The sequence below is a fragment of the Ceratotherium simum genome, chromosome 8 (genome assembly GCF_057802395.1).
Source record: "Ceratotherium simum simum isolate JZ-2026a chromosome 8, ASM5780239v1, whole genome shotgun sequence".
In the NCBI taxonomy this organism is placed as follows: Eukaryota; Metazoa; Chordata; class Mammalia; order Perissodactyla; family Rhinocerotidae; genus Ceratotherium; species Ceratotherium simum.
The window spans coordinates 21,675,118-21,690,842 of NC_141907.1; the positions used below are offsets into that span (position 1 = coordinate 21,675,118).

General features: G+C 33.3%; 1 protein-coding gene across 8 annotated transcripts in view; it reads left to right on the forward strand.

The window, feature by feature from the left end:
• The window catches only part of TBC1D19 (TBC1 domain family member 19), a 137,143-nt gene that overhangs the window by 33,748 nt on the left and 87,670 nt on the right, over positions 1 to 15,725 (forward strand). For 7 of the 8 annotated variants that reach the window (XM_087434155.1, XM_014786654.2, XM_087434156.1 and 4 more), the window contains 4 exons: positions 9,264 to 9,338; positions 10,500 to 10,563; positions 11,552 to 11,598; positions 15,264 to 15,374. In XM_087434155.1, coding sequence (XP_087290281.1) covers positions 9,264 to 9,338; positions 10,500 to 10,563; positions 11,552 to 11,598; positions 15,264 to 15,374 — 297 coding nt within the window. The remainder of the gene's footprint in view (positions 1 to 9,263; positions 9,339 to 10,499; positions 10,564 to 11,551; positions 11,599 to 15,263; positions 15,375 to 15,725) is intronic. The other variant, XM_087434153.1, reaches the window with a different exon arrangement.

A 15,725-nucleotide genomic window follows, 5' to 3' on the forward strand; every position in this document is an offset into this window, starting at 1 on the left:
TAAATACCTCCTCTACCAGTTATTGTCTGCGTATCTTCCTGTATTTGTTCTCCTTGAGTCATCTAGTTCTTCAGCTCCCTGTTCTGTTGGGCAGTTCTCTCCTTTTTGCGCCAAAGCTACCTAGTCTGGATCACATGACTACCATTCCATCATGTTCTCTCTTGCACCTCATAATCTCTTGTGTCATCAGACTTCTATTCTGTCTGCCATTCCAGTCCTCAGCCTAAGGCTACCTCTACCATTTACTTTCTCTCTTCTTCCAAATTGTTGAATACTTAGGGGGAAAATCACATAAGTTCTATGTTTACCATTAGTTTAGTCTAAATCCATTTATCTATCTTTCAGTGGATTCATTTTGCTGCCTGTCAGTCCTTTTGTTATTCATTATCTGCTTTCCAGTTGGGTTTTCCCTAATTTTTTCCATGCTTGTGTAGCCCCCAATTCTACCTCTATCTTATTATTAATATTTTCAACTTAATTTGTTAAGAATATTCCGGTCTTCTCATTCAAGCTTCCACATCTTCCCTCTTTTTTGCTACCACATCTTTTTTGGCTCCAATCCTCTATGATCAACTGTCTACCGTACATTTCTTCTGTGAGGTCAGACTCAACGTGTCTAAAACTGAGTTTATTATATTATTCCTAAAATGAGTATCTCTTCCTTACCTTTCTGTTAGTTGGTTTCTATCATTATTACAGTAATTTAGACTTGAAATATCTTTGATCTCAGTTTTCCATATCCAGATAGTCACTATGTTCTAGAAATTATTTCTCCCCATAGTCTTATAGCCTTCTCTTCCTTTTCATTACCGAGACCATTACTGTAGTGATCACAATGATGATGATGATAATGACGACTGTGTTTTGTTGAGTGCTTACTTTGTTTGGACATTAAGGCACATCCTTGTCTTATTCTTACACCTCTCAACTTTCAATCTGTCTCTCTCCCCATCTACTTACATACAGTCAATATTATTAACTTTAACTGCAAGCAGATGAACCCTTATATATATCTCAATGCCTTCTAACAAACTTTCAGTGACTCCCAATGCCTAACAAATGAAGTTCCTACTCCAAAGCCCAACATTTAAGAGTCTTGACTATCTGTCCCCAGCTTCTCCTTCCACTTTATCAATCTCTGCTGTCTTATGACTGCCCTACGTACCCTTCCAAATGAATCATTTTGCCTTTCCTCTTGCATCTTGAGCACTTTTCTTATTTTGTTTTCCTGTCATGGAAAGCCCTTTCTATTTGCTTTGCATTATGAAAATCCCATCTATTTTGTGAGGGTCAGCTCAGATGGCATCTCTTCTCTGATGTTATTATTACCCCTGTTGAAAAGGATCTGTCTCTCTTTTGGACTCTTGTAGCACACTATCATTTTATGGCCCTTATCACAAATTGCATTCTATTATAGTAATTTCTGTACACATCTTTCTGACTTTTGTTATAAGCCTGTTGAGAGCAGTAACAATTTGAAAACACTTTTGTGTTCCCATTACATCTCGTATGCTGACCTTTCTGTAGCAGGAGCTTAGTAAGTTTATGATGAATTAATATGAAAGGTGTTTGCCATCTCTTCTACCAATTACTGCAATATTTATTTAAAAGATATTTACTGAATGCCTACAAGTAGAAGACATTCTGCTGTGTGCTATGGAGATTCAGAAATAAATTAGATACAAATTCTGCCTTCAGGGAACTTCAAGGTTTAGTAATTGAAATAAGACTTGGACACGTGTAGCTGTAATATAAGGTAGAAGGTGCTGTGTGCTATAGGGGAGTGGGCTAGGAAGTTTTGTAAGAGCACTGGGAAGGAGCTGGGGACAGGTGGTTCCTTGTCAGGTTGTTCTTTGCTCTTTACCATCAAAAACAACTTTAAAAAATCCAGTTAGTGTTTCCTTCCCCTTTTATTCGGTAAAACATGTGGGCAGAAAGTATTTTGGAACTGTAGCTTGTAAAATTTGATTCCCTTTTTTTTTCCTATTAAAGTTTCATGAGTTATTTTTAACTTCACTTCGCTCTTAACAGAGTTGGGATGTAAATCAGTTCTTTGCAGTTTTTGGCAAGCTAGATTGGTGTTTAATTTTCTAGGTTGATGAGGGAAAGAGGATTCTTATACTGCATCAGCATTTCCTGGAGTGTTTTCTGCTGAATACTAGCCCTGAGAGATGCTTCACAAAAAAGGGTTCCATGGACAAATAAGTTTGGGAATTGAGGCACACACTGCCCTCCTCTTGGTGAATCACAACTTATTTTATTATTTTTAGTAGACTTGATTTTTTACGAGAGTTTTATTTAGATTTACAGAAAATTGAGATGATAGTACAGAGAGTTCCCATAGATCCCATACCCATTTTCCCCTGTTAACATCTTTCATTACTATGGTACATTTGTTACAGTTAGTGAACCAATATTAATACATTATTAACTAAAGTTCATACGTCATTCAGATTTTCATGGTTTTAACCTAATGTCCTTCCTCTGTTCCAGGATTTCGTCCAGGATACCACATTACATTTGGTTGTCATGTCTCCTTAGGCTCCTCTTAGCTGTGACAGTTTCTCAGACTTTCCTTATTTTTGATGACCCTGACAGTTTTGAGGAGTACTGGTCAGATATTTTGTAGACTATCCCTCTCTTGGAATTTGTCTGATATTTTTCTCATGATTAGTCTGGGGTTGTGGGTTTTTTGGAGGAAGAACACAGATGTTAAGTGCTATTTATATTCATCACATCATATCAGGGTACATGCTATTAACATGATTTATCACTGTTTATGACCTTCATTGCCTGGCTGAGGTAGTATTTGTGAGGTTTCTCCACTGTAAAGTCACTCTTTTCCCCCCTTGTATACTGTACTCTTTGGAAGGAGGTCACTATGTATGGTCCACACTTAAGCAGGAGTCATGCTCCACCTCCTTGAGGGAGCAGTATCTACAGAAATTATTTGGCATTCTTCTGCATGCAAGAGTTACCTCTTCTCTCCCATTTATTTATTTATTCAATCATTTATTTATATCAGTATGGATTCATGGATTTCATTTTATACTTTGGGTTTTAATCCAATATTCCTTAATTTTGTTGCTCGTAATTTATTTTGGCATGGTAAAGGCTCAGAGAATTTCTGCAGTAAATAAACTGTTTAATTTTATTTAATCCAGTGTTGTTCAAATTTGTGTGACCTATTTCCATGTAAAATACTTTAGGAACTACTTTGCTATACCTTTCAGAGAAAGCAGTATTTGAAGAAACTGTTATACAGCATGAGTTTTCTTATGAAATAATATTAGTAAGCCCATAGAGCTCTAACTATGTGTCAGGTACCATTCTAGTGCTTTGCAAGTATTCACTCATTTAATATTTATGACCACCCTATGAGGTGAGTTACTCTTGTGATCTTGGAGAGATCCAACTTCATAAAACTATTAAGAGGAAGAGCTGGGATTTGAACCTGGACAGTCTGACTCCAGAATCCACACTACCTGATGATCTTCAGCCTATTTCTCTTTGCAGTCCAGAAACGCTCAGGCAAATTCAAGAAATGCTGTGTGGTTGAATTTACCCTGTTCTCTGTCAACCCAGTAACCTCAGCAAAAATGAGAATTTTGTTAATTTTAATATGTACTTCAGTTCTTGTCCTGTTCCTGATTGGTCTTTCTGCCTTCTGTATTGTCACTCCATTTCTTAAAACTTCCAAGACTTTTAGGATAGAGCTCCAATTCCTTACTTTTGCTTGAAGGGCTGTAAATGCTCTTGCCCCCCTTTTTACATTCAAGTCTCATCTCTTGCCTCCTCACACTGTCCCTCCCAATCCTGCCTCTCTTCTCCCCACTTCCACACACATATACATACATTCTCTCTCTCTAATCATACTTGACTGCCTCAGTTGTTCTAAGCAGGAGAACCTGTCCTCATGCTGTTACTTCTTTGAAACTTCCTCCCCTCAAATCCCACATATTTCTGGCAAACTTCTGCACATTCTTCAGATATTAGGTTAGATGATAATTTCTTTAGGAAGGCTCTCTGACCCCCAGATCTCAGATACTATTCCTGTGTCTCTAATCCTCCACACAGGAGGTCGCCTGTATTTCCTACCACAATACTTGGGTTGTCTGTATCATCACCTAGATTCTGTAGTCTCTGTGAAACAGGGCCAGTGTCTGTCTTTTCACAACTGTATCTCCATCATCTGGCATAGTGCCTGGCCCATGGTAGATGCTCAATAGATATTTTTTAAAATGATAAATGAATTGAATGAATGAAAAATGGAAAATGTCCCCTCCTAGAAAATATTCATACCCTTTTTCTTAGTAATTCCACTTTTAGAAGCTTACTGAAAGGAAAGAAACAGGGAAACACAAAAATCTATGTTCATGATAATAGTAAAAAATTTAAAAGAATCTAAATGAACAACAATAGGGCTTGGTTAAATATAACGTGATATCTCCAAAAGATGATGTTATACCGGTATCAAAAATGTCATTGTTGAAGAAATATAATGAAATAGCAAAGTGCATTCACTATAATCTTAAATGGAAAAAGCAAAAGTTAAACAATATAATTCTACTTTAATTATATATAAGCATGTATGTATGTATACATATATATCTCAATTATACACATAGGTGCATAGTAAAAATGAAAGAAGAGAACAAAATGTTAACTGATTATTTTTGGCTGATGGAGATTTATGGATGCTTATTTATTATTTTATTCTTTATATATTGTTCTGTTTTCCAAATTATCTTGAATAAACATGTTACTTTTATAATCAGAGAAGAATTACTAAACTCTTTTTCCAGTAGATAGCTGGGTTATAATTATTTTGCTTTATTTTTTGTCAGGGTGAAGAAGTAATTTTTAAAATTTTATAATTTCATAGAGTTTTTTACATGCTTTATATTTATTATGTGGTTTTAAAAGACTTCTTATTTACTTTCATTGTTATAAAAAAGTCACAAGGCCATAGCTAATATCTATTTAAAGATTTCAGTACAATTGCGGTTCTTTTATAAATCTTCTGCCTCTTGTGGCTTAGAAATTACCTTATTAAAAAACTCTTGAAAACCTTTGAGTTAATACCATAGATTCCAATTCCTAGGGAAAGTGATTTGAAGGCAACAGTAATTTCATTTGGAGAGGATATGGGTTTAGGTAAAAGGTAATGTCTTCCTATTTAAACATTTTAAATGTAAAAGGCCATTTATTTTCCTTTAAAATAACATTTTAAAAGCTTTTTATTTATTTTGAAGTCTTTTGGGTAGAAACCATTACTTTCTTCTTATTTTGTATTAGTGCAATCTCATTTTTCAATAACTTATTTGCTACTTCCACTTTTTTTGTGTGAATGCTAAGTGTATGTTGACATTTTTATTATAATAATAGCATAGGAATAACTATGATTTTTTTGAGCACTTTTGAGACTTAGGGCTTATTTATTCCCCTCCACAAATAGGACCTGAGAGAAAAATTAAGTACCTATAAAACTGGAGCTAAAGTGGACCTTCAGGTTTGTTCTGTCCAACCTCTGGACTTCATCCCCTTTTGCTCGAGAACTTCTGGAAACAGGGAACTCACAATTTCACTGACTTAAACCATTTTGGTTAAGTTTTTCTACTTGTTGGAAAGTTTCTCTCTCGTATTAAATGGTCATGTGCTCCTTAGAATATTTACTCACTGGTCCTAGTTTTGTGCTTGGCACATAGAAGGCATTCAATATATGTTAGTCAGTGAGTCAGTGAGTAAACAAGGGAATAAATGAATACCACTTAATTAAGATTACAGTTCTTGAGGGAACCTAAAGGATGACCCAGCTTGAAAGCAGCCACTTGTTTCATCTTGGATTTCCGCTCATTGTCAGGAAATTGTATTCCTGTTTCTGATGTCTATGGAAATGACTTCTCTGACCATCTGATTGAAGTTTTTGCAAGGGGTACCTTGGAAAAGTCCTGCCAACCTTGTCATTGTGTCACACATATGGAACAGGGAATGGGGAAGACATGGCCAACGCCTGGGGTCATTTTTCTTTTATTATTTTTAGGATTTTCAAGGAAGTGTGTGTTCTGTTGAAAACCAGGAGTTCTGATATGTCTAGCTTTCTATTTCTTTGCTCATTCTTTTATGTTCTTTCTATGGTTTATGACATATGGACTGATATAGCCCTTATGAACTTTTTGCAACCTGTCCCATATTATTTGTGTATCTGTCTTATCCTCTCCACCCCTACCACAAAAGTGATATATTTCTTAGGGACAGGGATGCTGTTTTATTCATCTTTCGAGGCATGTGTTTAATAGGTGACCAGGAAATATTTGTTGAATCAATGTCTTTTTATTATTTGAAAACTCAGGTATTACACCTCATTTCCCCATTTTAGCCATAAAAATTTGAATTTTTCTGAATTGAGCATCCCTTTCCTCTTTCCGTCTCTCAATTTTTAGTCATATTCTTTCTTCTGGATTATTTCTAAGTTCCTACTTTAGTTGTGGAGCACAGAAAAAAATGATAATTGAATAAAGATTTGATCAGCATTGTTTCGGTTCTTACTATTCTTTCTCATTCTACTCTCATGTGTTCTTTTTAAATTTCCTCATTCGTAAAATGAGAGTAAGATACATATCTCAAAGGGCTAATAAAATAACATATGTAAACGCATGTAAATCACATAACTGTTTCCTAAACTCTTTTCACTCAGAATGCTTTCTTCTGATGTCTAATTTCTTTTCTGTGTAACGTTTTTCTCTGTATATTACATCTAATGTTAAATTCAAAGTTGGTAAATTGAAATACTTAGTACAGTGGGATATCCGTTTTGGAGAATTATGATTAATTATTTAAAATTGTACTTTATAGAAAATACCTAAATGAGATGTTTTTGCCAAAATAATTTTTAAAGGATAAGTTAACAAACGTGTTTCAGAATATCTTGTCAAGATGTAATTCCAGAAAGTGTCATTCTATTTCGAATGGACTTCATATTTGAGTTTTTAGTAGGTTTTATGCTGTATTAAAATTGTGTATTACAGTCTTGAAAATATGTACAGTATATATTATGAGCCACACCTTGATGTCTATTGTAACTTTAATTTTGTTTTTATATCTGAGAGTTATTGTCTTTTTTAATTCAATAGCCCTTTCTATGAGTGGTTGAAAATGAGAATATTTGGAATCATAATTCAATAGCTAGCAGTATGGTTCCTTGTATAATAGGATAAATGATACAAATTCAGGGATTGGATTTTTAATCTTTATGCAAATTTTATTTTTATTGTAATGTGCTTTCTTGTACCTGTTCCTGCCACAAGCTGGAGTGGAGGGAACAAGTGACAGAAGGCTTATTAAAGGAAATGATACATAAGCTGAGATCTGAAAGTTGAATAAGATTTATCCAGATAAATTGGGGATAAGGATGTTGAGGGTGGAAGTGGGTTGTATTGTTATAATTAATGTTTGATCATGAATAAGGTACCAAATGTATTTTAAGTCTTGTGTCTAAGAGAACTATTTACAGTAAAGAAAAGAATTGAAAATAAGCCAGTAAATGGAATTAGTTTTGGGGGTATTTCATGCGATTTGTTAAGTGTACTCTTTTATTCTTGAAAATCTGTTTCTATATATTTAGTAAACTAGGCCTTATACATTTCACATAGCTCTATATTTCTTCTATAGGTGAATTTTTTTTTCTGTTCATTCATTGCTTAGGCCATTGTATCAAAATTTTAAAAAATGCTTGCAACGTTATTTAGAGTAGAAATGTGTTCAGTTATTGAGACTCTATTATGTGCTAGGCAAAGTGTGATGTGTGCCAGGATAGGTGATGGAAGGGGTGCAGGACCAGGTAAGAGAAGGCTTAATAGAGAGAAAGACCTGAAAGGTGAATAAGATATATCCAGATAAAGTAGGAATAAGTCTGTTGGGGATAAGAGTAGAGCATGGAGAGTATATTTCAGATAAAGAGAGTAATGTATTTAAATATATCTGTTAAAGAGTAAGCTATGCATAATGATAACTATGGTAAAAGCTATCAATTATTGAATGATTATTGTTACCATTATTATGTCACTGTTCAAAGCACTTTACATCTTTAATCTTTATAACAACCACATAAAGGAGCTATTATTATTATTCTACTTTTATTGAGTGGTTTTAACTGTCCTTTATAAATAATGTAATATATACTTCTCTCCTCTATACTTCTCTCCTTTTCTCTTCATTTGGTCTAAATTTTGCAGCTTTGGTATTATTTTATTTTGGTTTCAGTGAGTCAGAAGTGGCGTGTAGACATATTTAGTAAAAAGACCAAAAAAATTATGGCATTTTACCTTGGCATTAGAAAGAATAGTTTACTAAAATATAGTATATGGATAATCAATCTATGATTAACTATTAAAATTAACATATTATTTCAAGTTTACAAGAAATATAGGGGATAGAGAAGAAGGTAATCAATACTGCGAAAAAACGGTAAGACAAATCCAGAATTGTGACACATTCTAAAAGATAACTGGCCTAGACTCCTCAAAAAAGTCAATAGCATGAAAAAGAAAAGGACAAAGAGACTCTAGATTAAGCTTCACTGAAAGAGACATAACAACCAAATGTAATGTAATACAAGAATTTTTAGTGGATCTACGATTTAAAAAACTATAAAAGACAATTTGGGGACAGCTGGAAAATTTTGAATATGGACTAAATAATTGATGATATGAAACCTTATTGTTAATTTTCTTAGGTGTGATAGTGGTATTGTGGTTATGTAGGAGAAGGTTCTTATTCTTAAAACATTCTTGCTGAAGTACTTAGGGGTGAAATGTCATGTTTGGAAAAGTTACAATATAATAATTTCTGTAAAATTTTATTTTTTACTAGGTCATTAATGGGATGCCTGACTATCAAACATTTATAAAATGCTTAAATTTAATTACCTTTTATTATCTACTATTTTTCCTTAAAATGTTTATCTAGAATGTAAATTCTAGAATGACCATATGACTTGCTGATTTATTTTTTATCTATCCTCATTGCCATCCCCCACTAGAACATCAGTTCTATGAGGACTGACACTTTCTGTTATTCACGGCTTGATACAGAGCACTAAGGATAGTATCTGGCACATAGTAGACAGTAATCAATATTTGTTGAGTAAACTAATGAATGAAGATTACCAATCTCACCATTTCTATATAACTCATAATATCTTTTTTTAATCAGTTTTGGTATTGGTAGCCAGAAACAATAATAGATTGTTCCTTATGTTTCAGGGAAGTTGGGAAAAAAGAATTTTGAAGAGTTTAAATAGTATGTGCACTGAGCTGAGTATCCCATTGGCACGAAAGGTACTTTTCACACTTAAGTATTTTATTACAAATCAAGTACTAGAAAGTTTCATGAAGTTATAACTGCTAGGCAGATTTATCTTTTTTTTTACTAGTATATCAGTTTGTTTTGAAACAAAAATCTGTAAAAGGCCAATTATATGGGTGTATTCTGTATAGATTTCTATTATGCATGTTGTAATGCTTTTTGTAATAAACTTGTATCTTGAGAATAAATAGAAATAAAGTATAAAATCTACAGTATAGATTATTTAGAGATTTGGCTGTAAAAGTTATGTGTACTTTAAAGATTTTAATTACCTTTAGTCTCCTTGCTTTTTGGTTTATAGTCACAATAGCCATATTTCTTGAATTAGAGATGGAGTTCAGGCATAGTGTCATCTTGTAATAGCCAATAGGGTACCATCTTTCAGTATTAACATAGGGAGTGAAAAGAATGATGTGTTGTCTCTCTGCAGAACTATTTAGATCTCATAGTACTGGATCTATTTAGCTCCTATACACAGCATTTATCTGTCACTCTGTGCTTTGAGAGAGGAGAGATGAAAAAAGAGAGAAAAAACACTTGAGGAATGTTCTGGATTCTTTATTGCTGCTCACGAGTAGGAGAGAGCAAGTTTCTCTTCACTTCATTCTCCCTACCTACTATTTATTCCCTGCTGTTGGACAGGATATAGTGGATGCATTTTGGATAATATCCAAGAACAAGTCACTGCAGGCCAGAAGAATGGTGTAAAAAAAGGATAAGTTTATATGAAAAACTGTCTAAATACGTAGTATTGTGTAATATACTGTCTTTCATATAGGAAGATGATGCTACTGACTCACAGTCACACTCTTTTGGCCAGTCCCCCTTGCGATGCGTTTCTGAGATTGCTGAATGGGGTGAGAGATGTAGTATGTGGCTGAGGAGCAGTTTTTCTTTGTGAAATTTACTGGCCAGTACCGATCATTTACCTTCTTTTCTTGGACTCATTAGCAGCATATTCTAACTGAGCCATTGTAAGTGTAATTCCAAAAAAAATTCATCATGTGTAGGAAATTATTTTTCCTTATGTTACAGTAGCTTACTTAAACTTTTAGATAAGTTATTGATTCTTATTTTTCAGCTGCATGCTAAACTTCACAAAATGAAACCAATTTTAAAATTACCTTTTTTAGAGGCCAGTTGGAGAACAGAAAGAACTTCTCAATAAATGGAATGAAATGGGAACTGATGAACCAGGTATTTTAAAATGTGATAGTGGGAAAAAAAATTGCCTTCTTAATTGTGTATTCAAAATAATACTGACATTTCTTTCGGAAAGATAGCAAGTTTCTCTCCCCACTAAGTTACTATCATCTGTTTTATTTGCTTAAACTTCTACTTTGCAGTTTAAAAATTCCTAACTATCGTCAATGTTCTCCATTATTTTGAGAATATTTAAATCAGTTATTCTTTTTCTAAAGCAGCATTTGAAAATATTTTTATAAAAGAGTAAATTAAATCATTCACTGGATTTCTTAGACTCATAATTAAGGTAAATATTTTTCAAGCTTTAATTACATTGAGATGTTAAAAATAGGTTAAATGGTGAAGAGATTTAAGACTTCTAAAATGTTTTTAAGAATTTATTTTGGTTCATTTTAATGTTTAAAGTTGAGTCAATCAATTTTATAAACATATAATGAATGACAGCTATGTATCATTTACTATGATAAATAGATGTATATAATTGTATAGGTAGACATGTACATAATCCCTCACCACTCTTCCTTAAAAAAAAGTTTGGGGGACTAGGCAAGAAATAAGTGCCATAATAAAGGAAACAGTGTGTTATAGAAGTTCAAAAACAGTTCAATACAACTGGAGGAATTCACTAAGATTGCATTGTTTATATTCTACGTACTTTGAGAATTCTGATATAGAATTTTTATGTTATATTGACTTTTTTTCACTTCAATTATAAATAATCTATTACAAATTTATGAAAGGGAGACTCTTAATTTTTTCTAGAATATCTCATCTAAGCTGTCAAGGGGAGAGACTGTCTTTTCATTTTCGTGTTCCCAATACTTAATACAACATATGACAGATAACCGATACTCTGCAAATGTTTGAATTAATCTAGCTGCACAGCAATGTATGAAAGGATCATTAACATTTATCATTAATAAGCATTCATATAATATATTAACTGAAATTTTGTTTTAACCTATCTTGTTAATTCTAGATTTAAGCCTTTTCAGACCTGTTTATGCACCTAAGGATTTTCTTGAGGTAGGTTCTATTGGATAAATATATGTATATTAATGAGGGAAAAATGTGAAAGAAATGACGATATAAGAATATCTCCAGGTGGAGGGATCACCATATAAAAAGCCCCAGAGCCACTGAAGCAGTGGAGTGACATGATCAGATTTGTGTTTGGAAATTGCTCTTGGAAAATACACTGAAGTATGGAAAGATTAGAGGCAATAAATCAATTAGGAAGATTTTGATTAAAAAATAGTGACTATAAATCATGTAGCCTGCTGCCTGGCACATGTAGGTGCTCGGTGAATCTTTTCCTTTTTTATTTCCCTCCCTGTTCTAGTAGTCTAGGCAAGACATGATAAAGATCTGAACTAAGAGAACAGCATTGGAAATGGAAAGAATTCAACAGATTTGAAAGAGGTTTTAAGAAGGGTTTGGGAACTGATTATATATGGGGAGTATGAGAAAAAGAAAAGATAAAGATGACCTTTACGTGTCTAAATTGGGTAATTGGGCAGAGGTAACTTGCCTTTGAGATAGAGAATACAGGAGGAGGAACAGGTCCATTAGTGAAGATGATGAGCTTAATTAAGTTGGAGAGGCATATGGAGCATTCAAGTGAAACTCTTCAGTAGGCAGTTAGAACTCACTAATTATTTTAATTTACCCATCTTTGATTCCACTCTTTTTCTTGTACCTTACATGTAATCCATCAGCAAATCCTGTCAGCTTTACCTTCAAAATATATCCAGAATCCATCCACTTCTTATCACCACCACTCCTACCTCCCTGGTCCAAGTTACCATCTCTTGAGTAGACTATTTCAGTAGCCTCCTAACTGGTCTTCCTGCTTCTACCCTTGCCCACCTAGAATCTGTTGTTAGTGCAGTTTCCAGAGGAAGCCCTATAAGTACAATTCTGAATAAGCCACTTTTCTGGTATCCAGTAGCTTCCCATCTCATTCTACTTAAAAGCCAAAGTCATGACAGTGGCCTAAAATACCCTATTTGATCTGATACCCCATTACCTCTGTGAGTTCATCTCTCATTACTTTTCCTCCTGATTTGTTCTACTTTTGCTTTCCCTTGGCTCCCACCCATCTGAGGGCCTTTGCTCCTTATTTTCTCTGCCTGCATTACTTTTTCCCTAGATAGCTGTCTACACGTTCCCTCACTCCTTATGTCTTTGCTTAAATGTCACTTTCTCAACAAAGCCTTTCCTGGCGCCCCTGCTTGGAAAGCTGTTTTCTACTCTTCTTCTCGCCATAGCATTTATCATTATATAATATACTATTTTTCTATTTCACTTATTGCCTGCCTTCTCCTATTAGATGGAAGCTCCACAAAGGCAGGAGCTTCTCATTCTGTTTTGTTCACTGCTGCAACAATTACTCAGAGTCAGATAATGGAAAAGACTCAAAAGACTTCACAGGATACGCTTGCATAAGGCTTTCTTTCAGCAAGCAGAGGAAAGCACATGCAAATACAAAGAGATCCAAACTTCCAGGCATAGCTCCCAGGGCCCTTTCTCAGTTGCACAGAATGCACTTTGTCTTTGGGTTATGAACCACCAAGATGCAAGTAAGATACTTTTGTCTTGGGAGTCAAGGCACAAGTTTTCCAAGGGATCTTTTATACCCCCACTGGTAAATCAGGTGCAATCCAGCAATCTGTACATTTTTAATAAAAAATGTAAATAAAGTGATATCGAGTGCCTTCAGGGGACATTACATAGCACATTATAAATGACTCATTACTACATTCCATTCCATCTTGGCCAGGGATCATTCCCAGACATCCAGGTATCACACCCTGGAGATAAGCATAGAGCCTGCGGCAAACCAGCTGCAAGTTAATCCTATCCTTATGTGGTCTGTCTCCAACAGGTAGAGCAGTGCTTAGCACATAGCTGCTTAATAAATAGGTGTTGAATGAATGAGTAAATGAATGAATGAATCTTTCACATTTTATTTTTCTTTTCTGAACCTATTGTCTCTGATACCAGTTTGACAGCATAAAACATTGTTATAAATTATTTCAGGTCTTTTGGAGTTGTAAATAGTCTCCTTTTAACTTTAGAGAGAAGTTAGTTTAGTCAGAAACTGCCTTTATGGTAATGGTATTCTTTCTCTTAGCTTATTAAAGGTTTCTCCCAAACTCTTTCCTTTTCTAGGACATAAGGGCTGAAATTTCATAAAATTTGTATATGGTTATCTTTATGTTTTCTCCTTAATAGTCGTAACATTCTATTTCCTTCAGGACTGTTGCTGAATTGATCCTTTTATTATTCATGCTGAGATTCTTTAACTCAAGAATATTTTCTATAATTATTTCCTTGGTTATAGTTTCTGCATTTCTAATATTTTCTCTTTTCTATTACCCATGTAATCATAATTTCTTTTCCTCTTCTTTTCTGTATTTGTGAGTTTCCCATGCAGTGTGATCCCTTATTTGTGTAATTAGGCTAAAATTGTGTTGTTCTATATTAGTCTGTATTTAATACTGTTGATTCTTTGCTAAATCTTTTATTTTTTAAAGCAAATACCATTGATATTTTTAGTTTCAATTTAGTATTTGCAATTTTAGGAAACTCTTTTGGCATTACAGTACATTCCATTTTATTAGCCATTAGTTATTAGTTCATTAATGCTTCAGATATGATAGTGTTTCTGTCATTATCGTCTCCTTTACTGGATTCTTGATGGTTTTATGCCCTCAAGAGTTTCAATTTAAAAATATTTTTTAAAATTATTATTATTCTTCCCCCCAAAATGCATGTTAATTATTAGAAAAATAAGAAAACATACATAAGAAGAAAATTTAAAACAAAAATTACTCATAATACCATCATACAGCAATAAACACTATCATTACTATGCTTTTTTTAATTTAATATATTGTGAACATTTTTTCATGTCATTACCTATATTAATTGAGGCATATTCCACTGTATTTTACTATATTAATTAACCATAATTTAAGTAATTCCCTCTAAAGGGATGTTTAAGTTGTGTTATCTTTTTCTGTTATAAATAGTACTTCACTAATGTTCTTTCTGCACTGTCTTTGCGAACATCTTTAGTTATTTCCATAATTATACTCATAGAAGTGAGATCCCTAGCTTAAAGCCTGTGCAAATATCTAAGACTTCTCCTGTCTGCTTAATTTTGAAAGTATATACATGGTCTTTCTTATTAGCTTTGCTTCTGAAATTTGTTTTTCTTGTGGGTTTGGTTTAGAGGCTGCACCCTGTAATGTTATTCTACTGTCTTTTCTAAAAATCTTGTCAATATTGGTGAAGAGTTAGAGTTGGTTCTAAAATTTTCCCTGGTAAATATTACAATCAAGCAATTTTAATTTTTCTGTCTCCTTCCCTGATAAAATATTATAATCAATTTTTATTTTTTCTTACCATCAAAAAGTTTTCTTTCTAACTAAATTCTTAATGTTTTAGAGTTGTATATGGTAGATCATCAGTTGGAATATTAAACCATCCTAATTAAAAGCATGTTTATGGTATTTTAATATTTCAATACAATTTTATAGTATTTTAGAGTATAATTAAGGTATATGCATAACCTCAAATAGTTTTTAATGTTGTGGTGATACACCAATATCACTGCCAATTTTATAAGTATAAACATCCTATAAAGAAACTAACCAAAGAATTTGTTGGATTTGTTTTTTAAGGTATTAATTAATCTTCGCAACCCGAATTATGAAAATGGTGATTCTCTTAGTTTCAGGACTCATTTGGGTTTAATCCAAGTTCCTCTGAAAGTAAAAGACATCCCTGAATTGGTAAGTATAAACATCTAAAAATAACATACTTTAGAAGACAGCCATTAGAAAAATATTTTACTACAGCATATATCTAGAGCAATAGGACAATCTGCTCATTAAATAAATAAAATGAAAAGTTTCTTTTTTATTGTAAATATATTATACAGAGAGTGAATTGCTTTGCTAGTAGAACTAAAGATAAGCTTGTATTGACCTATAAATGCTTATTCCTCATTTTAGTAAACAGCATAGATTTATGAGACAGCTTGTTGGGATTCAGGTGCCCGATGTACGGCTATAAAACTGAAACAAATTGTGAATTTTATATATAAAATTTTTTGAGAATGTGCATTTTATTTAATTCAACCA